The sequence below is a fragment of the Chinchilla lanigera genome, unplaced genomic scaffold, assembly GCF_000276665.1.
Source record: "Chinchilla lanigera isolate Chin_1 unplaced genomic scaffold, ChiLan1.0 scaffold00054, whole genome shotgun sequence".
NCBI lineage: Eukaryota > Metazoa > Chordata > Mammalia > Rodentia > Chinchillidae > Chinchilla > Chinchilla lanigera.
In genome coordinates, this window is record NW_004955455.1 from 14,799,285 (window position 1) to 14,824,268 (window position 24,984).

Genomic DNA, 24,984 nt, shown 5'->3' on the forward strand with positions numbered 1-24,984 from the left:
TTTTTTTTTTTTTTTTTTTTTTTTTTTTTAGAAATAACATTCTAAATGGAGGCAAAATAGCACTTGATACAGCCTGTTCCTTAATCTTCACTGCATGTAAAAATATACTTGGGAAGATTTTTAATAGATTCTCAAGCTCCCTGGAGTTTTAATGTAACTTGGAGTTCTTGAGAATTTTTACCTAACTTTCATACATCCTGGAGTTCCTAAGAGTTTCCAGAGGTTCATTCTTTGATTAATACTAGTGTCCCAAAGAGACCAAAGTTTTCCAATTCTAGCTCATTCATTTAATTTGTTGGCTTGACAAAAATGCACAATTCCTATTGCATCAGTTTCCTTGTTTGTAAAGTGAAGATTATATTTACCTTGTAATGGTATTCTGGAGAATGAATTTTGTGGTTGGAACATAAATTACCACTTAGTAAATGATGACTGATGCTATTGTCTTCATCTTTATCACACTACCACCACCACTGGCATTATCATCTAATCATCATTTATCTTAGTGACAAGATATATGCATAAAATAGTTAACCATGCCAGGCAGCATGTGTGAGAATGGTGTACACAGTCTCCGAGAGTTTAGAGAATATCAAAGGAGTTTGAACTCAGTTGAATAGATCAAAATGTCCATTTAGGGAAATGTGCTTGAATTAGATTCTACAAAATGGAAAGGGTTTAGCCATGTAAAGACAGACGTAGAAGGAAAAGACTAGTCTTTAGAACAGACGATTCTTTCAAGATAATGTTGATTATTTTTGCTGAGGAGTCACCTTACTTGTCGTCTTCTAATTTAAAATAAGTGGCATGGGTCATGGATCCTTTTTTCAGATAATTTTCTTCACTAGTACATGGTTTTTTGTTTTTATTTTTTATTTTAAATTGAAAAGAACAAAAAATTAAAAAAAGACAAAACAACATGTAGTGCATAATATTTACATTTATTGCAGGGAGTTGGGACATGCACATGGTATGTCTCAATTCCTTTTCTCAGTGGATCATCTGATCATAAGAGTATTCAGGAAAATCGAATGTTCATGAGAATGTGCACATAATATGTTACATGATGCTGTGGAGGCCATCAATTTATATTCACTGTTACTAGTATATGATAACTTTAGAGATTTAAATACCACTGATTTAGCATACATGACATGTTTCTATTAAATAATTATGAAACAAATTGTTTTATAGGTTAAATATTTAACTGGTAAACATACAGATTAAAAATGTAATATGCCACCTGATGTTTACTTGAAATGTAAATTTCACTGTCTGCCTACAAACAAATTATTTAATTCTGGCCTGCCTGTTTTACGGTGGAAGGTGTGATGACTCAATTCTTCTATCATTTCCTCCTGTTTCAACTCCTATAAAACTTTCCTTGGCACAGCATACTGTAGCTCATGTGGCCTCATTTGGTGCGAACACATCTCTGTCTCTCTCACACCCACACACATACAACAAACACACTAAGTCTGTGTTCTTTTCTTATTAGCCCTGGACTGGGAACCACACTTGTAAACATAGAAACTGAAGTTGTGTGGTGGTGTTCAGTTATGAAGAGGTCATTCTGATGAACTCAAATACGAATTTTAAAACGTTACCGAATTTTATGGAAATGAAAAATAAATGTGTTGTGGAGGGCTTAAGGATTTCCTAGAGCCCCAGTTGGAGAAGTACCGATTATTTGCATGGTAGATCTAAAGGAATCGTAGCAAATTTAGTTTGGTTTCCTTGTCTAAAATCAAGAAGCACATAGTAGCCAAAGAGATTTTTGAAAAATTAGCCTATGTAAAACATGACAGTGGGTTCTTGAAAAACTGAAAATAATTTCTAAAGAAGTTATCAACGATTACAGATCTGTGCATCCCAGTTCCTGTTGTCTGATTTAACTCATGCTACCATGCTCCTTCCTGCTTCAGCAGCCTGTGCTTGGTATTCTGCCTTTTTGGGGGAACCTTTTCCTCAAATCTTAAGACTCGAGCTCATTGACAGGATTGGGCCTCACAGTTCATGCTACCTCTGTAGAGTAATCTTCCCTTAACCCCCGCTGTCCATTACCATGTAACAAACCACCCCAAACTTAGGGGTGTAAAACCACAACCATTTTATTATGTTTACAGGTTCTTTAGTCATCAATGTGGAAAGGAGATAGTGGATATGGTCTGGCTTTGCACCATGATGTCAAGGCCTCATCTGGGAAAACTAGGACAGTTGAATGGCTGGGTGCTGAAATAAACTGGAGGCTTCTTTACTGCCTGACTCATGTGAAGGATAGGATTAGCTAGGATTGTTGATTGGAGTTCTACAAGTAGCTTCTCTAGATGGCTTAGCTTCTCTGTATGCTGATCATTCTTTCAACATAGTGGGGCTCAGCATAGTCAGACTTACTATATCGGGACTTCCAGAGCCACTGTCCTAGAGAACAAGGAGGAAGCTACGTGGCCTTTGTAACCCAGTCTTAGGGCTTGCGTAATGTCACTTGCGTCTTACTCCTTAGTGGAAGCAATCTTAAGTCCTTTTGCTTTTAAGAGAAACAGATACAGGGCCTACCTCTGAGGCCTTTTCTACCTCTAGGAAATGTGTCAGAATTTGGGGTCTTGTTTTAAAACTGCTGTCCCAACTTATTAAAGTAGCATCCTAATCCTACTCCCATTGACCTCTTATGTTTTGTCTTCATAGCATTTAACCTGAGTTGGAATATTTTTGTACAATAAAATTGTTTAATCTGCTTGTTTAAACTGGAAGTTTTGTGAAAAACCTATTTTGTTTGCTGCAGTATTAGTCTACAGAATAAAATCCGATACATTATGGCACTGAGTAAAATCTTGCTGAAAGGACACATACATGAATTAAAAGCCGCATAGCCACTTTGTGTGTCAGAGCTAGTATTCTATACCCTCTCTATTGTATCATAGTATTTTCATAAAATGCTCTCACATTGTTATTGTAAATTATAAAGTATTTCATTTCATTGAATCTTATGTACAGTGTGCTTAGTAGTGAAATCATGTGCCTTTAAAATTCAGCTATTCCACTGTCAGTATACTGTTTCTCTATAATGATTTATAATCCAGATTATGTTACTGCCCAGCTAGTGTGAAGTACTATAGTTGTTTCAGTTTTTTTGTGAATTGAAGTATTGAATTTACTCTGAGACAGTACATTCCTTGGATGTTAGGCATACAGGATGAGAAATGTTGTTATAGCCAACTTGGAAAATACACCATGGCAAACTGAGTGAACTGTACTTCAGTGAGGCTTATCTGCTTGGGTATCCAGAAGCTGGTTACCATAGTTCCAGGGTGTGTGTGTGGTAGTTTTTGAGCAGGGTAGGGATTGTACTGGCTTGGTCTACAGTCATGCTGGGTCCAGCTCTTCTCCATGCACAAGCAGTTTCCAGATTGTTAAAAAAATTTTTAAAAAACCATTTAGATTAAGTTCTATGGGCAAGAGGAGAAGAGAGCCAAATACTGGTCTTCTAGGCAGTGTTGACTGACAGGGTAAGGTGCTGTGTTTTGTGGTTGCACCTTGGAAGTAAAGTAAAGGTTGCTCATGTACTAAGAAAGAGGCAGAAATCTAGGAAGGAGAGGACAAACTGTAGAAACTCAGAAATTGATTTTTTTTCTCCCCTGTACTGCTAGTGGCTTCTGTGAGGGGGCATAGTGCTCCTTCACTTACGTTCCTTTTATCAAATTACCAAGGAGCCTCCTCTCTATGTCTGTTTCGTCAGCCTAAACCATACATACTTGAGTTTTAATTTTTCCTAAAAAAGAATTGCAACTGTGCAGCGGCAAGTCATGTTGTGTTCATTTCTTCCAGTTAATCTGCCTTTTTTTTTTTTTTTTAACCTTCTTTTCACCTTGTACCTCAGGATTAGCAAATAGTGAAATTGCAAACAAAGCAGGATGAAAGAAATGAGGAGACCATGTTTTCATGTGCATACTTAGTTTGATTATAGGACATTTACTCCAAATGCTAATATCATGAGGTCTCCTAAAACAATATTTTTAGAGATTTTGTGCTGTAGACTTTGAGAATAACATTACATTAGAGTTCCTGCAAAATTGAAAAACTAATCCACTCTCCAATAATATGAGTAAATGTAGCAGGTTTCAGAGATGTGCCAATAAAATAACATGGCTATATTTAATTTGGTAATAATCTTTCTGAAATGTGTTTCCCATGGGATTTTGAATGAATGCATAAACTACAACCTAAAATGTAGAGAGTTTCATTTTTTTAACTTTTAGTTTTAGTAGTACAAGTTTTTAGTACATAATGATTACATTCATCATGGAGAGTTGTATGTGTACATAACACATCTTAATTCTTTTTATGTCCTCTCCCTCCATCGTTTCATTTCTAAGCATCTGTTAAAGTTGAAAATTCTGTAAATTAGTACCCAGCGTAACGCAGTTTATTTTTTAATACTGTTTATTTGATGAAGATTTATAATAGTATCAGTTGTAAACAGTGTTGTGGCAGAACTATGAAGTTTTTCTTCTGTTTTGCTTAAATTTATTTCCTACTTATTAGTTAATGGAAATTGCCTTTCCAGTTCTCTGTCCTGGAACATTTTGTCTACTCCATTTTTCAGATAGTTTATTTTTAAAGTAATACGTCCTTACTGGTATATGCTGTATGGGTAGTGTTTGATTATTTCGTGTGTAATTTCCATAAGTACTTCCCCTTCCTAACAATTCCTCTTTCTGCTCAAATAAACATTAGAATAGAAAAACTACTCCTGTGGGTTATGTCTTTCAGGTTGTATTTGGCAATGTTTGAGACATTTTTCAGTTGTTATAACTGGGTATAGGGTCCTATTGCCATTTAATGGGTAGAGTCCAGGGACACTGCTGAACATACTTGCTGAGATTATGAAACCTGAAAACTGAGCCCATAATAGATACTTTTAAAAATGTTCATGTGCTTTTTCTTTTTTAAATAAAACTGGTCATGAAACTAAGAAGACATTTGAGTAATATGTTTTTTAAAAAGTGACTTAGATACTTGCACAAAGTTTATATTGTACACTAATCCACATATATTCAGCACCTCCAGACTGTCAAAGGACAGCATGTAGCTGTTTACTGAATGCCAGTATTGCTTGTATTGTCTGTTGTAGGACTTCTGTAGTCACTGAATTATCAGTCCCCGTATAGTACATCACAGGAAGTTGGCAGATACAATGATCCATCTGTTATCACACCAATCAAGTGCATTGGCTCAGACAGAAAAGGCTGCAGATTGGAGCTCAGTGTGTGAGAGAAGTAGTGAGATTCCAAGATGCTTATCATTCTTTCCAGAAAGTCCTTTCTGGCCTTTTGACAAGCTTGACTTGCTCATTTCTAAAATAGCCTTTCAGGTTATGATATCATTACCTTTTCATTAATATTTTCAGAAAAACTAGGCAGGTTATCAAAGGTACATTTTTCTGAAAATGAGATTTTGGGTACCAACAATTTCTCCAATACTTAGATTGTTGTAGAAAATGAACAGTGGAAAAATTGAAACTGCATAGTCTGGAGAGTTTTATTTTTAAAATCATTGTTCTTAATCTGAACTAAAGTAAAGCAAGTATAAAACATTTTTCCATTATTACATTGTGGCCAACAATATTTTTCTTTAATTTATACAAGTGTTACCACTTTCAAGGAGTTTGTGTTTAGACTGTTTTTTTGTGAGTTTAAGAAAACTGTTTCTTGCCTGGAGAGTCCTAGATATTAAGAGAGATGATGGGAAGGATCAGCTAAGATCTAAGATCCAAGATCTTTTAGACAAAAGCATTGATGCTGTCTTCAGTGGTGCTCTGAATTTTTGGTGACTACCCTGGAGGTAAAAGGTTATGAGCTGATCCTTCCTATCTTATGGATAGTCTTACTTTATAACAGAGGTTCTCCTTTAGCAAGGTATACTGTTTGGTTTGGGTAGGCAAAAATCCACTTCTGAATTACTGTCTGTAGATTATGTTTTTGACAACTTCACCTTCACAAGGGTAAAGTGGTTAGAGAAAAAAGTTAAACAGTGCACAACTAATTGAAACTTAGAAAGGGACTCACTTTTTTCCAGATGAAAGATATAAAATAAATATGGATAGTGAATAGTTGTCTGGTCCATTTAAAAGAACCATTGCATTTGCTTTTTCTCTTTTCACCTTCATTTTTAAGCAGCTGTGCTGAAAAATGGAGATTTTAGTAATATATTGAGAGTATATTTGAGTTGTCCTCAAATAAATAAATCCATTAAATATTGTCTGTTAAATTGAGACATATTGATTCACATGTGCCTTAGTTATACTTCATTAAAAACCAAAAATTCAGTTTTTAAAATTGCTTAGAATTATAAAAATTCGGTTTATATGAACAAGCCAGGGGTAATATATTTGAGAAAAATTGTTTTGAAGCTGATTTTTTAGGAAAAAAAGTCACATAAAGTCGATAAAACTTCCATAGAAGTGATTCTTTATTATTTTCCTACACATTTTTTGCATTGTTTCTTTTTACTAAGAGAAAATAAAAGCTTCTTGTGCTTTTATGGATTGTCTCATGATAAGTACATAATGACTTTAAGTTCATTTTACCTAACAAAATGAAACAACATATATATTCTGTTCTTATGTACATGTAGTTATATTAGTATACAATGCAGATGTAATACATAATGTAAGGTCTCTCCATAATTGTGCAACTTTATTTCATTATTCCAAATACAGAGAAAATGATAGGACAGTGTTATAGCGATTAAGGGGTTAGTCTATAGAGTTGATAAATAGAATTAACTGTATAGGAAAGAGGAGGGGTTAATTCTACTCCTTAAGTTTTATTGGGATAGAAGTTTTATAATTTAAAGTCGATCTTAACACATTAGTACATCAATTCATAATGGTATTTGTTTTAAATTATTTTAGTTACTGTCATTGTATTATTATTTGACCCATTTTCTTGATTTATTTTCCTCAGTAATATTTTTAGTCATTCTAACCTTGCTAATTATTTAGGGTTTAAGTAAAATCTGACTTTCATCACCTCTTCGATACACGCTTCTACAGAAACCTTTTCTTTCTCTTCTCTTCTCTTTCTTGTACTAGGGTTTGAACCCAGGGACTCATGCATGTGGGGCAAGTAGCTCTGTTAGAGATGCATCCCCACAGCGTTACAATTTTTATTTTTAAAAATTTTTAAATTTTTTTTGGTACTAGGAATCGAACTTCTGACCTTGTGCTTGCCAGGCAGGCGCCGTGCCGCTGAGCTAAATCCCAAGCCCCTCAATTTTTATTTTATAATGGGGTCTTACTAAGTTACCCAGACTAGCCTTTAACTTGTGATCCTCCTGCCTCAGCCTGTTGAGTAGCTTGAGCTTATGGGCATGCATAACCGTGCTTTCTTTATTGATGACCCCAGTTGATTTTTCCACTAATAGTATACAATCACAGTTCTGAGAACGTACAACTTCCTTTAAATCATGAGTAGAAAAAAAGCTAAGCCTTTTATAGAAGTGTGTCTTCTCTTTTGCATAGTATAAAATCCTTAGAGATGTACTATGCTGCCATGTTATATATAATTTTGTGTTTCAAAAATTGAGTAATAGGGTTGGTGGTGTAACTTGGCGGCAGAGCATGTAATTAGCATAAGCAAGGCATACACAGACACATAGAATTGTGTTTTGGTAGTAGGTTACGTTTTGCTCCACTTTGAATGTTTTTTTCTTAGTCCCACTGTTTTTCTTTGTGGAAGGTTCTGTGTACACAAGGAGTAACCTTGCCCCTGTAGATATAGTGCTGAAATTCTTTGTGTAGACGAGAAGACAGGTAATAGACAAATAAATGAATACTTTCTTATAGTTGTGTGCCGCAAAGCAATTGATAAGAAAATGAGTTTCTGGGAAAGCGCTATTTAGACTATGGGGCCAAGTGGGGAGAGTCTTTTGGAGGAGGCGCAGCAGAGCACTAGTCAGCCAGACACAGAAAAAGGGAAAGCAGAGTCCCAGAGCTCAATATGTGGGAGAAGCAGAAGGCTCGTGCTGTTGAAAAAGCAGATGGAAGTGAGCCCTGGGACCGTGGAAGCATGGTGAGGAGCTTGGGACGTGTGCCATGGTGAGATCTAAGTTTTGCAGAGATCACTTTGACTCATCGAGAAAGGACTTGTGGAGCCTGGAGTGAAAGCAGGGAGGGTAACAGTTGAAAGAGCTTCCTTCTTGATGAAGCTGAATTAAAAAAACCTGAACAACAGTATCTGTCCTTTACAGTGTTAATATGTCGTCTGACCAAGCCCCGTCTGTTTCGTGTTTACTGTATTTCTTCTTTAGGCTTTTTTCATTACTATCCAAATTACTAAGTTATTCTGAGGGGGGTGATAACATTTAAAGTTTTATTATTTTATATGTGTTTTTTGTTTTTGGAGCACAAAGTTTAAAAATTGCGAGTTACAACAGAAAATTGTATAAAAAATAAATGAATTATTAAATACCAAGTACCTAATGACTCCTCCAAGAAATATTAGACAAACCAGAAGCTTCCCAATTGTCATCATCAGTACACTCTCCTTTCCTGCTTCTGAAATACTTTTTGACTGTTATACTTTGTAATGTAGCTGGCTTTTAAACCATGGAAGAATTAGTATGACCAAAGAATATTGTATGTTACAAAAGGTAATTTAGAAATTGATTATTTGGAGTGTACCCTTTTTTTTTCCCATGAAAAATATTAAATGATAGATCAGTTCTAAGGTTTGTCCATCAAAACTGATTTTGATATAGGGGGAATACATGTAACTCCCAACCTGCTATATGTCAGATATGCCAAGTTTGTGTTGCGCCAAACCAAAGAATGAGTTCTAAGGAACAGTAGAGGTTAAAAGTAGGAAATATTTATCGAGAGAGAGAGAGAGTTCTTGAGACACAAAAGGGGCCCCGAAAAATGGGTTGCCATGGATCCCACTTTACAGAGGAGGTTTTATAGAGAAAAATCATGAGGTGAATGCAGTGTGGGTCAAAACTATGGTCCATCAGTAAGATTACAAGTTTAGCCACTTAGGTAATATTGACCCAGTGGGGAAGCAGATCATGTAGCAAGTGCACATGGAAAGAACTAGGACCTTTTAGGAAGAGATGAATCAAAGGGTCTTAGTCACTCACCAGGGTGACTGATGTTAATTTACTGTTTATTTCTCAGGGAGGCTTGTGGGGCTGGCCGTTTTGTCTTTATGCTGAGGCCTGGCCTCCAACAGAGGTGCCTCTGGCCACCTTTGTAATGTGTTTTCATCCTTTGTATTGACTCCCTCAAGGGCCTAGCCCTGTCTGACTGATTATATTTTTACCTAGTTTAGCTGTCTATACTAATTTAAATTGAAATGCTTAACTTTAATGTTGGTTTGTGTTCTGAGTTTTGTGATGAGTAGTAGATGGGTTAGGACTTAACTCTGTAAACATTTCAAATTCTCAGACTCTGTCTTGGAAAGCTTTCTTGCATTTTAGGGCATCTTATTACAGTCACATAATTTGTGAACTGGAAAGGATCTCGAAGTAGAGAGAATTACGAAGAAAGAAACAGTAGAGTCAGTGTACTGTTTAGCAATGTTGGTGGGCCGGACTTTTTCATTTTTTGGTGCTGTTTACTTCTTTGCCTTTTCTAGTGGTTTGGAAATCTGTCGTCTTTATAAAAATCTTGTGTCTGCCTATCCCTCCCTCTCTCCCCTCCTCCCATCTCTCTTTTACTTTGTTTTTGAATACTCGGGTTCTTGCACTTAGCTACATCCCCAGCCTCTACTTTTATTTTTTAATTTTTGACATAGGGTTTCACACAGTCCCTAGAGGGTGAGGCTGGGTTCAAATTTGCAGTCCTACTGCCTTATCGTCTCAGAGTGCTGGGATTATAGGCATGTACTGTATTGAACTTTTCAAATGAACTCTCTGTGGAACTTATAGTAATGTATAATGGATAAAATTGTAACTGGGTAGAACTGCAGCCATACCAGTTGAGATGTGGAGGTAAAAGGCCCAGAAAGTCTGGCCAGGGCTCTTCCACTGGATGCTGGCATGCTAAGGACCTCAAGGGAAAAACCACTGTCCCATGTTACTGCAACTCATCAGTTTTGCCCTACCTAGACTCTGTACTGTCTAAAATTACTGGGTCACCTAACCCTCCAATCAAAATACATTGTAGCCAGTTTTAGAATGTAAGATTGAACTTTTCAGGCCACTGTGTAAATAACTGATTTTCCTAAAGTATTGGCATTTTCATATTGAATTGTGTCAATGTGAAAGAATACTGTCATTTCAAAACACCCCGTGTGAAGTAAAAATGTTGGCAGTGTTGGAGTATTTAGGTCATTTATAATTTTTTTTTGCTTATGAGTTGGAAACTTCTTATTTTTGTTGTTTTGCTTTTTTGTGTTTTTGAGGCTGGGTCTCCCTATGTAGTGCTGGCTGGCCTTGAACTTGCTTATGTGGCTCAAGCTGGCCTTAAACTCACAGTAACCCTCCTGCCTCAGCCTCCTGAGTGCTGGGATTATAGGCATGCGCTACCATGCCTGGCTGAGTTGGAAACTACTTATTCTAAGTCTAGGATAAAGAGAACTTATAGTCAGTTTACAGTCTTGAGAGACTTTTTATTTCTTTCTAATAGGTGGTATTTGCATTGAAGGACCATAAATGCATTTTGAATGCTTGGGTGCTGTGGTTTGAGTGCATCCTTTTAAGTTTTCGTGTGTTGGAAGCTTGGTCCTTAGTGTGCTCATGTTAAGAGGTAGCCTTAGAGGTGGATCCTCCTGGAAGTTCCATAGGTCTTTTGTGGCTTTGCCTTTAGAAAAAAAGAGATTAAAGTAGTTTTGTGGGACCCTGGTTAGTTCTCGTAAGCATTGTTGTGAAAGAGTAAGACTGCCCTGTCTACTCCATCTGACTTTCTGTCTCATGGTATCTATCGCCTTTCCTGCCAAGCACTCCACGGTGCCATCCATGGGGTATGACGAGGTCAGGGCACTTTGCCAGATGTGGGACCATGCTGTTTGGGTTTTCTGCCTCTAAAATTGTGTGTTTAAATAAATTTCTTTTCCTTTATAAAGTTCTCACCCTCAGATATTATGCTATAGCAGTAGAAAACAGACTAATTCAAGCGAGAGTTATATACTGTGGCTTTTAAAAGTGAAAAATAATAGTTTTGTTCTGTCAAGATTCTAACTACTGGAAATTCCTATGGAAAACTTTTTTGTCGGTGGTATTGGGGAATGAACCCAGGGCCTTCACACTGAGCTACTTCCGCAGTCCCCTCTTTTTAAAGAATTTTGAGACAGCATTTTACTGTCATTTCAGCTAGGTTTGAACTGTGAGCCTCCTGCCTCTTCCCAGAACACTGGGATTACAGTCATATACCACCACACCAGCCTAAACTAAATAATTAAAAAATATTTATTTGGTGTGGGGTCCTGTTTGATAATGATGAGATTAATTTTTTTTTCCTCAAACAGAAGAAAGGTACGGCGGTGGTTAACTTGGGGGTTGGGGAGGCATGATTTAATTCAATACAAAGACCAAAATAAGAGATGTGTACTTATAGGTAAAAATTGTGTAGATATTATCTTCTCTAATAAGTCTGTTGTTTGATTCCAGATGACAAAAGAATTTAAAGTTGTGTATTTTTAATATAGTGGGATGCACATTAGATTTCTCTTCAACCCACACACAGTGCTCTTTAGGTGCATGTTAGAGTTTAGTGGTCCATGTATAGATATATCAGCATAAGCTGCAGATATTTTAGTTTCTAGGCTGGTGTGTTATCATGGGTCTAAAATCTATCAGCTTAAACTTGCTCAAATATTTTTTTTTTAATAAAAATTTGCTTTTTCTACATAACCTTTTTATTTGTGTTTTTGCCCTGTGCTGCAGATTGAACCAGATCCTCACTCATGTTAGAGGGCTCCCCTCCTTTATATATATACACAGTTTATTACTGGTACATGTGCCAGCTCTATTTTAAAAAGCTATTTAAGGTGGTAAAGTTTCATGAACCTAACATTTTCTATTTTCTTGTTTGTTTCTTTACTGTTTTAACAAATTTCTACATGTGGAATTTTTTTTTGTAGTACAACTTAGTAGTATTATTAAAAAGTTGAAAAAAGAGAGCACTTAACAATTGCTTAATTGTACAGAATTTGCTACCCTTCAATATATACCTTCTGGTAGTTGGGTTTGACTATAATTTTTTAGCTCCTGACAGACATTTGTTTCTTGTCAACTACCAAACTGTACAAACTACAGAAATGAGCTCACAAAAGGCTGCAATTGTGTGAGGATGTGGAGAGGGACTTCAGTTTTTAAAATCCCGTAACAAGATGGACTTTGCATGTTGTATTATAATGAGGTTTATGCCTTTTTCTAGCTTAATTTATGGCTTTGATATTTACACTTGAAACCTTCACCAGGTACAGTGATTGATAGGTGTTGGGCTTAGTGATAAACTGATGTATAATTATTTTACATTCCTGTTTTTATCAAAAGTACCTATCTTAAACTGTTAAATCAGAAACTAGGTTTTCTGTCATGTACTGTGTTGTATAAAACAAATTATTTTGTAGTAAAACTAGATAACAGAAAAAGCAGAGAACAAATTATTTTGTAGTAAAAGTAATAGAAAAAGGATTGATACTTCTGTTGAATTTTGTAGTTTTGTGGTGAAAGAGGTGGTGAGAAGGTAGGTCAATATTAATCACAGTTAAAGTGACAAAATAATGTGCAATTTTTACCTCTAAAGAGTTGAATATATTGAGTATGTTTGCTTCGTAAGGGTCTCATCAATTTGCCACACACTGTCCAGCCAAAATACAAGCTGGAGCACCTGAGGTCTTAAGTAGATGAAGGGATCATAGTTAAAAACCCTTTGTGTACCTGGGCTTCATAGTACTGTAGTTCATTCGTTCCCATTCTCTTGTTCTCTCTGTCTCCTCCCTCCCCGTCTCCCTCTCCCTCTCTTTCCCCTACTCTCTCTCTCTCCTCTTTTCTCTCTCTCCCCTCTCTTTTTCTCCCCCACCACGTGTTATTTTTGTTACATTTGCTATTTTAACCTGTCAGTTAAAAAATAATTACTATGTCAGTATGGCTGGCGGCTTATATAGGAAAAATATGCTGTCTCTTAATCAAAGGTGATTACAGTTTTTTCCTGTCTGTAAATGTGCTTGTTGTGTAACGAGAATGCATTAGTCTCAGGCTGATGTACGAAATGAAAGGCAGCAAGAAGCAGCACCATTGTTATCACTCCAGGCGTGTCTAATGAATCGTGTTTCCATGTTCTCTTGGTCACGCTGTAGAGTGCCCTCAGCCAGGGCTAAGCCTCCTGTAAAATGCTCTTTAAGATTATTGTAGCAAGAACAGAAGTGCAGGGTGAGTGGGGGTGGGGAGAGAATGCCGAGGAGACAGCTGCATTTCAAACAGTTACAGCTGCAAGGATTACTCACTGTAATAGCAGTGACAGACAACTGTTTGAGCTTTAGTGTAAAAGGCAATTTGGGGACTTGCCCTGTCAGAATTTTAGTAGCAAGCCCGGGGTGTGTGTGTGTGTATGTGCGTGTGCACGTGTGCTCATGCACATACGTTCCTTTCAAATCAAATTGTGCATGAAGAGCAGAAGAGAATAGTTTTAATTTTTACTGTTCAATTGTGGCAATGTTGAAATCAATAGTTGAGTAATCTTGATTAAAATTATTCTTCTGAAGGAAGTTTATAAAATGTTTATTTGTAGCATAGATGGATTTGAATGTAACTGCTCTGAGTCACATGTATGGCTTTCCTTCTCTAATTTTATCTTGTGATGATTTCTGTCGTAATGTTTCGTTTCTTTGTAATTTCTGGCCATGTGGCTTTTTTTGAAAAATATATAGATGTTTAATAAATATTCATAGACCTATTTAAAAATTATTTAAACAACATGTGCTTATAAAAATTATTGCATGCTCATGGAAGAAAGTCTGGAAAATATGCACAAAGACGTAAAGAAGAAAATAGTCATTATTCCAGCAACCAAAAAGAACTGCCAATTTTGGTGAATATTTTTCTGGATTATTTGTTTGTACATTTTAGAGGCTATTAAAATATTAATAGTTTTAAGAGATAAAGCAGTAATAATTGTTTTAGAATCTTTGAAAGTAATAAATTGAGGCAAAATTGGTTTCTAGAAGTCAACAGCCATTATACAAGATTTTTTTTTCAGTGTACAGCTATTACAGTAACATTGAAGCCTGTTTTCTGTATCATTTGTCTCTTGAAGATCTTGTGCAATTTATTTAAAAATTTAGTTTTGTGAGCTTCAGTTTAAAATTTACTAGCTTTACATGGAGTGCTATTATCCATTGAAATGCTAACTTGGGTCATGTCTCAACTGTTAGAATGCTGTGTAGAAGCCATCATTGAAATTCTGGTTATCCTGCAACTGGCAGAGGAACTGTGCTGTTAGAGGTTCCTTAAGATGTTGTACTGCTTAATTTTTGAAACACAACTATGCTTCTGTCTGCTCAGTATTATCAGTATTTGTGATCATTCAGAATTGAAATAGGTTCAGACAAATGAAATATTTTAATATATGTCTCCTATCCCTAATTATTTTTCCTGATTCTTATTTGATTGATGAATCGACATTGGGACAGTTAAAATTCATTTCTAACAGATTTTTAAGTAATACCAAATACTCTGCATCCCTGAGTAATTCAAGAAATCAGAACTCCAGTGGGATGAATTTGATAATAAATAATAAGTTCATGTAGTTATTAAAGACTTCAGATACAGATTGTACAAGGCAATTAATGGTAGCATAACTGTGATCAATCAATGGTATTGTATGCAATTGGATTTTTATGGCTGTAGTGCTGTATTTTATAATGCAGTATTATGCTACTTTGTTAATCAGTTTTTTGCAGGTTAATTTCTAAGAAAAATACTCAGAAATTAGATACTTGTTATCATACTACTTTGTTACTCAATTATTTTGGAGGGCCAACTTTTAAGAAATCAAATTATCATTTTATTTGATACAGTTATTAACTTAAATTAGGTAATGTCTTCACATTATAATTTTTGCTTATTGTAGGTTTGAGCACACAGGTATAATAAAAGTTCATTCCTTTAAATTTCAGCTTTATGTATTGCAGAAAGAGGTGGAAAACAAAGGCAGTGAGCATATAATAAATTAGTCTAAGGGTGGTATTATCTTTAGCTATTTGTCACGGAAATTTAACTGGGAAAGAATCTCCATGTTTCATGTGCTTTACTTTAATCTATTTGTATTTCTAGATTTGGTAGCCACATTCTATTTTCATTAATTTTAGTGAATGGACAAGGAGTGCCATCCCTGAAAGTACCCCTCCCCCTCACATATTTGCAGTGGCCAAAGTGGTTGCTGAATTCAATGTTCTGGATAATAGGTTTCATTAGTTTTGATGCCTGAGGTAAAAAGCAGTAGGTGGGAATGAGAAGTGTTTTTGATGTCTAGACACTCATTTCAGCTGTTGCTGCAGTGTGATACATTAAAAGGAGATACGTATCATAGCTCAGAGGAAATAGGTATTCTTTGAAAGTAATTCTACTTTTAAACTGTGTAAGGCAGGGTGACCTGATTCTAAAATCATAAGCTTGAATTTCTTCATCGTTTCACCCCCTGTATGCTCCTATCTTGTTCTTTTCTCCCTCCCTTCATTTTTACTTCTTCAAGTAACATATGTTGGTTTTGCTTGTGGAATTGGGAGCACTATCTTTCCAAGCTCTCTGCTGAGAAACACAAAATCACTGAAATGTGTGTCTGCTTTGATATTTTGCCATATAGACACCCACCTCCTGAACCTTTTTATATGGTTTTTCTTTTAAAGAAGCTTATTAATTCTTCAAGGGGCTACACTTTGCAAAGTTGAAGGAAGTTATATTATAATTTGTGAGGATTTTGAAAAATTATTTGAGCACTAAATAGTAATTACTGCTTTTAAAAATTGTTATTAAAAAACATTGTCTTCCCAATCTAAAAATGGGCAGCTGAGATGAATACACACTTCTCAGACAATGAAATACAAATGGCAAATAAATACATGAGAAAATGTTCAACATCATTAGTCATTCGAGAAATGCAAATTAAAACAACATTGAGATTCCACCTTACCCCAGTAAGAATGGCTAGCATTAAGAAATCAACCAATAACAAATGCTGGCGAGGCTGCGGAGAAGTAGGAACTCTTCTCCACTGCTGGTGGGAATGCAGACTGGTGAAACCACTGTGGAAATCAGTCGGGAGATTCCTCAGCAAACTAGGACTAGAGGGTCACATTCAACCCAGCTATTCCCCTTCTGGGTATTTTCCCAGAAGATCTAAAAACATCATATCAGAGCAATATATGTGCATCTGTGTTCATAGCAGCACAATTTGTAATTGCTAAATTGTGGAAGCAACCCAAATGTCCATCCACCAAGGATTGGATAAGAAAATTGTGGCACTTTTATATAATGGAATATTAATCAGCTATAAAGAAAGATAAACTCGAGGCTTTTATAGGTAAATGGTCACAACTAGAGACCATACTCATAAGTGAAATAAATCAGACCTGCATGTGCAAGTACCTCATTGTCTCACTAGTGTAAAACCTGTAAGAGTTAATAAAAACTTGGAGGTATGATAGACATTGTGAAATGAAAGGAAAACGCTCAAGGGTAAAGGCCAACTGGGATGTGGGAAAAGAGAAGGGAAAGGAGAAATTTTGTAGGTATGTATATACAGGATAGTTAACATAGTTGATCTACTGTCTTCTATTTCTTTGCTGAAAGAAACAGTTAATGAGTCCTTGATCAATACTGCATGTCTCTATTTGTTTTCATGAGAAACGACTTGGAAGATACCAATGTGTAATACAGCAATATTGTTAATTTCCTACCACTTTGTTTGTAACTCTGTATTGTTTGTATTGTTCTTTTGCTCTTTTGTAAAAGGTTGTCTGTTAATGTTTTCTTCCTTTTATTTTTAAAATTTAAAAAAAAACCGTTGTCTCCTAGAAAACATTTATGTGGTACTTTCACAGTTTAAATATTTGATTATTGGGATTACTGTATTTAAAAAGGTTCAGTAACTGTAATTCAAATTTTGATTATAACTTTTACAATTTAAATGAGGTAGCTTAAGTGCCAAAACAGTTTTCCTTGTATATAGGCAGCTGTGGTAGTGCGTAGTTTTATAGTTTGTTCTTAATCTGGCTATAATAGATAAAATAACAATAGGAGTATGTTTTAATGTAGAATTCATTGTTTTGATTGACTCCTGCTGCACTAACTTATGGAGAGGTGTGGTATATATGTATATGGTTTCATGGTTCCTTTTCTTCTGACACCAAAACAATTTTGGAAACACACTTCCATTATTTATAAGTAGAGTTATAGTTGTTCATACAGGTAATCTTCTTATCACTTTATATTCTTGCAGAATTAATAAAAATTTATGTTGAAAATGTGAAAGATAGGCTTTTGCCTGGTACATGGCCAGAGCCCATAAATCATGTCTCCTTGAGAGGCTGAGACAAGAGGACTGCCAGTTGAAAGCCAGTCTGTGCAATTTATCAATACCCTGTCTGAAAATAAAACATAGATCTGGGGATGTATCTCAGTGGTAGAGTGCTTCCCTAGCCTGTGTGAGGCCCTGGGTTCAATCCCCAGCATCAGAAACAATAAAAAATAAAAAGGGTTGGAGTTGTGCTTCACAGGTAGAGCACCTTTGGGTTTAATCCCCAGTATCTCCACTGCTTTAGGGGTAAAAAAAAAAAAATCTGTCTTTTAGTCTTTAGGAAACAATATAGTCTGGGGGAGCTCATAAGTGTTTTGTTTTGCTTGCTGTATCAGCTTTTTGTCACAAGACTGTAGGTTTCTTAGAAATAGAGCCCAGTGTCTGCAGGCTTTCTTGTAAATTTTTTGACAGTTGCTTTTGTCCTTAGTCTAAAAGAGACAGTTAAGTGTATCTAATCTCATTTATGTAAGTAAAAACGAGACCAAGTTTTTGCTCCTTTCAGTTTCCATCTCCTGCAGTACTCCCAGAGAACCTCAATCTCAAGCAAATGAAGTGTTGCCTGAAATTTTACTGGGTCTGTGAATATCTCAGATAAATTAGTTAAGAAAGCTTAAGTGTAGTGGTTTTGTCTGACTGTATTATAGACTTCTGCAAATAGATGGTCAAAGCATTTTCACTTGTGTTTAGCTTTTAAGAATGTTACTTTTAACTATTTACAAAACACTGATGTAAGGTACAAATTTTTGAACCAAAGGGAAATTTAATGTCAGTGTTTCAGATTGCCTTTCCACCTGGTGGTGCTAAGGATAAGCTGGGTAAATGGTTGGGTTTACTTAGCATTAACCTATGGGGAAGTTGGCACAGTAAAATGAAAAGATGTTAGCCTCAGAAAATTTGGGTTTGAATCCCATTTGTGATACTAATCTTCTTAGTGTGGAAGTAGTAGCAGGATTGCAGATTGAAGATAATTTTAACTAAATCTAGAGGTATGTGCACATAATGTCAGGTCAACTCACACATTTATAAATATCTGAAAGGTTTAACCACTGCAGCGCTGAAAACTAATTTCTTCCTCACAAGGGGTTTAACTAATGGAATAATTAATATGTTACTTATAAAAGCAGATATAAAATATGTTTTGATCCTTTTAGGCTGACTATAGGTAAATTTGATTCTAAATTCTTGGAATTATTAGTTATGTGACCTCGGACAAGTTTTAAGTTTTAAACAGGAGTTTTTTCATTTATAAAATGGAAATTAGGATAAACTTTTTGTATGGATCAGAGTTGTTAGTTGCAAAATAAGAAAAAGAGTTGATTAAAAAATAGTTGGGATTTCCTAGAACTATTTTCTACTTTTAGGACCTGCACCATAGAATTGTTTTGGTAAGAAAATAATGGTTCACTACAATGTCTATGCTGCTTCAGCAGGAAAATCTTGTCTTTTGTACCTTGTGTTTCTAGGACTGTCAGAAAAATCTATCCATATATTATTTTTTGTGTTCCTGAATCCTGAGTCAAAGGTGTGAAGTTTAGGATTTATGTCCTTGTTCACACTCTAGGAGAGAATGGGAAAAAGAGCATCAGTGTTTTTAGCTTCTTTTAGGGGTAATCATAGGCAAGTAGGTACTTCCTGGTAATAATGAGTTACTTGGACACTGAGTGGCTACAGCAACTGCCAGAGATCCTTTACTTCGTTGTATAGTGGTATTGTGAGTAATCTTCTCACTTCCCCCGTATATGTATAGTGTTTGGTTTAAATCTAGGTACATGGAATGAAATACTAAAGATTGGTTTCTGAATAGGCAACCAGTCTTGACTGTTTTTAAAAATTATTGTTTAAAAAATACAACTTAGTTTGCCTAGTATCTGTTTTTGTAAAGTATTCTAAGTAGTTTGTTCTTTGCAGTGGTTTTCACATGTCTTTATTAGTGTTGTGAGAGCATTTTTAGTTTCTTGCTTGGTGCTTGAGGCATAACACTCAAGAACTGTTGTCCCGTTGATGATGACAAGTCTCTGTTATGAGATTCCAAACATCCCATGGTAGATTTAATGTAATTTGAAATTTTGGAGATTCCTTGAAACATACATTGTCCTTGGATTTTTTTCAGCCCTTCTCTTCTCCCTAGTGGTGAGTATGGAGGGAGTGGTACTAAAAGTTTCAACCCTCTACACACATTGTTGGTCTCGCCTGGCAACCAGCCCTCATGCTGAGAGGGAATCCCCATCTCCCCTGTATCTCCTTGACAGTAGTGTAAAAATACAGTCTTACCACACCGAAGTTTCCAAAGGATTTAGGAAGTTTGTGTCAGGAAATGAGACAAAATTCAAAACTATATATCACGATGTCACAGAGGAACATTGTTGGGCTGTATCACAAGTAAATGTTTTAACTTCATGTCCTGTTGCCAAAGTCAACTTTTCTGAAGCAGCTGCTGTGACAGCAGTGTGTGGCACTTTCATTTACTCTATAAGTCTGTGTGCTGACCAGCACTTAGTAATGCCATTTTTTCTCTTAAGCCATTGGAATGGTTGATATCTCATTATGATTCAAATTTTCATTTCTTTAATGACCAAAGATATTTTCATGTAGTTATCTGCCACTCATATGTCTTCTTTGGGGAAGCATCCAGTCAAATCTTTTAAAATCAATCTTTTTCTTAGAGTTAAATTTTGAGTTTTTTTTTTTAAGTAGTATGTTGTGAATGTAAACCTTTTGTCAGGTATGTGATTTGCAAATTTTAGCCCCCCATCTATGGGCCTTTTCTGTATTTAACATAACTTTTCCAAGGAGTCAAAAAATTTCATTTTCATGAAGCCCTGTTTATCATTTTTTCTCTTCTCGATCATGCTTATGGTGTCATACCTAAGAAATCTTTGCCTAATCTAAGCTCATAAAAATATTTTCCTTTGTGTCTTTCTAGAAGTTTTAGTTTTTGCATGAAATCTGTTTTAATTTTACTATATGGCTTGAAGGTATGGTGCACACCTCCCAGCCCTGGGGGTTGGGGGAGATTCCAGCACCACATGTTGAAAAGATTTTTCTTTCTTCATTGATTTGCTTTGGCACCTTTATTGAAAATGAACTAAAAAACCATGTATTTTGTCAGTGTGTTTCTGGACTTGCTGATATGTTTTATTGATCTTCATGCCTATCTTTTCTGTCGTACCAAACTGTCTTGTCTAGCTTAGCTTCCTAGTAAATCTGGAAATCAGCTGGTGTAAGTCCTCCAACTGTAGTTTTCTTTTACTATTCTGTGCTGGTTTTTCTGGTTCTTTTTCCTTTTCATATAAATATGTAGACTCACGTGTTCTGTTTCCTGCAAGGATTTTAATTGGACTTGAGTCGACCTTATAGATTGTTTTGGGAGCAGTTCACATCTTAGCAATATTTATTTTTCTAGTCCATGATTCGTTTTATTTTTTGATATGTTTTATTCTCATGTATTTTTAATCCCTTTCATCACCATTATAGTTTCTACCATACAGATTTTAACACATGTAAGATTTATACTCAAGAATTGCATGGTTTTCTGTTGTTCAGTAAATGGCTCTTTTAAAAAATTGGAGTTTCTAACCATGTGGTATAGAATACTATACATTCCGCCATAGAGAAAAATGTATATAGTACATTCTGAGGTATACAACTATGACTGTTTTGTATATTTTGACCTTGTATTTTGTGATTTAGCTAAACACTTTCAGCTCTACTATAATTTTTAGGATTTTCTAATGTAACAGTTGTGTCATTTGAAGTACAGGCAGTTTTATTTCTTCCATTCCAATTCAGATGCCTGGTCATGTTTTTCTTTTTTCTTTATTGTATGAAAGAAACTTCAACTATAATGTGGAAAAGTAGTGATGAGAGCAGACCTCCTTACTTTTGGGCTTTTACTATTATGTTAGTTGTGGGTTGTTGATATTCACTTTTTTTTTTTTTTTTTTGAGAAAAATCCATTCTAGGACATATTTTTAAATTGTTGAAATCGGGATAAAATCGTAGTGTTATCTTAAATTGTGTTGGCCGGGCAGCATTTGAGATAAAGTTGGGCTCTGTATGCTTGTACTTGTTCAGTGATCCATTGTGCTTACCGGGCAGCTCTCACACCCGTGTTTCAGTGAAAGTACTAAGGGACGTTTGCAGATGAAATAGAGAGTTCTGGTTGTTATCTAAGAACTTTTTAAGAACATATCTTCTGATAAAGTCAGGGTAGTGCCAACATTAAAACTTGCAAAATGGTATCATGAGGGGGATAATTAGATGTAAATATGAGGTATACTGTAAGATAACTAACCCGGTTTCTTCAGTAAGTCAATGCATGCTTAAAAAAAGATGATGGACTGTTTCAGATTAAAAGAAGGCCTAAAACACAATTGGTAGACCTTGTTTAGATTCTGATTTGCTGCATAGCAAATTAAATAGGATTGGAATTTGTTAAAAGCATAGTCATGTGCTGTGTAATGATATTTTGGTCAACACATATGTGATAGTCTCATAAGATTATACTTAAGCTGAGAACTTCCTGTTGCTTAATGATGACATAGGCATCATAATGTAATGCAGTGCCTTGTATAGTGATTCTGGTGCAAACACACACACTTTTGCCAGGTGCATAGACATGTAGACAGTATGTACAGTTATGTTGAGGACATAATAATGTAGATAGTATATACCATTATGTATGGTACATACTACTTACTCATGGTAATAAATCCCTATATTACGGCTTTATATATTTACAGGGTGAGTATCCCTTTTCTGAAGTGCTAAAGATCAGAAGTGTTTCAGATTTGACAGTTTCTCAGATTGTGGAATGTTTGCATAGACTGTTGATTCACTGTCCATAATCTGGAAATCCAAACACTCAAAAATATGAAATTAAAAAAATGGCATTTTTTGAGCATCAAAAGTTTCTAATTTTGGACTTTTGACTTACGCATGCCGACCTTGACTATTTTTATTGTTATTTTAGAATGTACTCATTCTAGATTGAGTCAGGGGAAGTCCCTTCCTGGTGCTGTTTGAGTAACTCACTATGGTGTACAATTTTTAAGAAAAGTTTATTGTAAAATATTGTGCCACGTTATGCTGACAGCAGCCTCCCCATCCTGTGTTTACCGTGTCTCTTGACTGCACCAAGAGCCACATCAAGTAGCTGGTATTGACTTGTGACACCTGTGTTGGTGAAGCACATTCTGTGATACTTGCTCAATGACGAAAATCTTCCTAATGATACATTTCTCAGAAAATACCCATTGTTAAGCTGTTCACAAGTATATATAAGGAAAAGGCAAACAAGGAAAAGAAAACAAAGTAAAGTTGAAAAAAATGTTAATTTTGGTTAGCTACATGTTGGAACTTGTTCAGCTACTTTTAAGTATATTTGAAGATTATAATCATGAAAGTTTTTTTTGTTTTTGAAGACAGGGTCTAGCTCTGTAGTTCAGGTTGGCCTTGAACTCACTATATAGCAGAGGCTGGCTTCTAACTCACTGCGATCCTCCTACCTCAGCCTTTTGAGTGCTGGTATTACAGGTGTTCAGAATGCCCAGCTAAACACTTTTCAAAAGTGTGCTGAATTCATATCCCAGACTTGGAAGAAATCTTGGAAGGGTAGGACTTGTTTTCTTCATAAATACTGTTACCAGCATTCTTCATTGCACAAAATATTATTGGTATTAAAAACACATCAGTTGGGGCTGGGGATTTAGCTCAGTGGCAAAAGCGCCTGCCTGGCAAGCGCAAGGTCGTGAGTTCGGTTCCCGGTACCAGAAAAAAAACAAAAAAAAAAAAAAAAAAAAACACATCAGTTGACTGAGTTGAAGAGTGATTCAGTAGAATTGGATTTAGAATGTTGATCTAGTTTTAGGGGTAATTTTCTATTGATTTCTTTTGCTTATATTATCTGTTATATATGTACAATAGTGATGTGATAAACACATCTCAGTTAGTCTAAAGGAGTTCTTATAAAAGTCTTCAGTGACAAAAATCTTGTAATTTAGTAATCACCTTCCCCTCTTCAGTGATTTATAAGGTAATTGTTAATCTTCAAGTTGATGGTGTTTCAGGGTTACACACATTAGGAAAGAGGAATATGGGGTGTTCTTTGTATTGTGGTGTTAGCTGTCATTCCTATCTAGGAGAAGCTCTACTCTGAAGAGGAATATGTGAGGAAAGAGATTTATGATACCTTATGAAGAGGATTGTAGTAAACTTCTATTTTGTCTTGAGAGATATTTTTTGTTGTTGGCAGAAATGTTTGTGTGTTTGCTGTATTTTATTTCAGTTTCTCTAGCTGTAAATAACAAAAATTTTTCATACATGTTGATTTGGGAAATTTTGACACATCATATTAGCTCCATAAACAGCAGAATAAATAAAAACAGTATTCTAAGAAAAAGATATGTATCCAGTTTTGTAATTTCAAAAAGTCTTACAGATAAAATGTGTAAAAACTTTTAAGTGGTATCTGATTGGAGTATGTGGGTGTGTATTTTGGTTTGTTTGTTGGTATGGTAAAATCATTAAAAGTACATTATGGATTTTACATGTACATTATATGATTCTCTATCACAGTTTTCTCCAGTGAGTTTTTTTCTCAAGATAAAAGGAGAAGACATTTTCTTTGCAGATGTTTTCTAATCTTTTCAAGTTTTGGTTGCCTTGAGTTACACTAATTAGCTGTTGTGGGGGCATTTTGTATATATTTATGAAGTAAATTTTAGCAGTGCATGGGGTGTTACTAGTATTTTGGATTCTCCAATAATTTGTGACATTCTGGTTATGTTTGAAAAGACTTTAATAAAATTAGTCTTTCTAAGACTGTTAGGTAGAAAAATTAAGTTGAGAATTTTAAAATGATTTTAGATTTTGAAGAAGCAGGTTGTAAAGACACTTTATGGGTGGGGCATTGTATCACAGTTCATATTTCAAAGACTTGAGCATGTTATATTCTTTTGTATCAGTGTATTTAATAACGTCTTTAACTTTCTATGGTTTGGTGTGAGATGAAGTCATTTAAATTAAGTCATTAACTTCACTTTAGAAAAATGTTTTAAAAGTTTCTTTACTTTTATTTGGATGTCCTTTTTACTGGCTCTTTTTTTGTCTCTTTTCTTTTTTTTTCAGTTGTGGAAGAAGGACTCTGGGAAAATGGCCTTTCCTATGAATGCAGGACTCTGCTTTTCAAAGCGATCCACAATCTGTTAGAAAGGTAAGCAGGAGCAGCGAGTCTGACAGTGGTTTTGCAACACCCAAGCATGTTGCTAGATGCTGTTTTTATGTACAGTGATTTTACTGCTAGCATAAAAATTAAATTTTGAAAATCTCTTGTTTCCTTTTATGTCGATATAATTTCAAACTTAGAGGTTTTGGGGATAATACATAGAGCTTCCTCTATGCCTCTGTTCTGTTTCTTTTTAAAAATTTATTTTTAAATTTTATTCTCAGAACCGTTTGCAGACCCA

At 35.3% G+C, this 24,984-nt stretch overlaps 1 protein-coding gene across 1 annotated transcript in view; it reads left to right on the top strand.

Moving 5' to 3' along the window:
* Med13l (mediator complex subunit 13-like) overlaps window positions 1–24,984 on the top strand; it is a gene marked incomplete at its 5' end in the record, with an annotated part of 280,811 nt that overhangs the window by 119,869 nt on the left and 135,958 nt on the right. Inside the window, 1 exon segment of the mRNA XM_005396553.2 lies at window positions 24,647–24,731. Coding sequence (XP_005396610.1) covers window positions 24,647–24,731 — 85 coding nt within the window.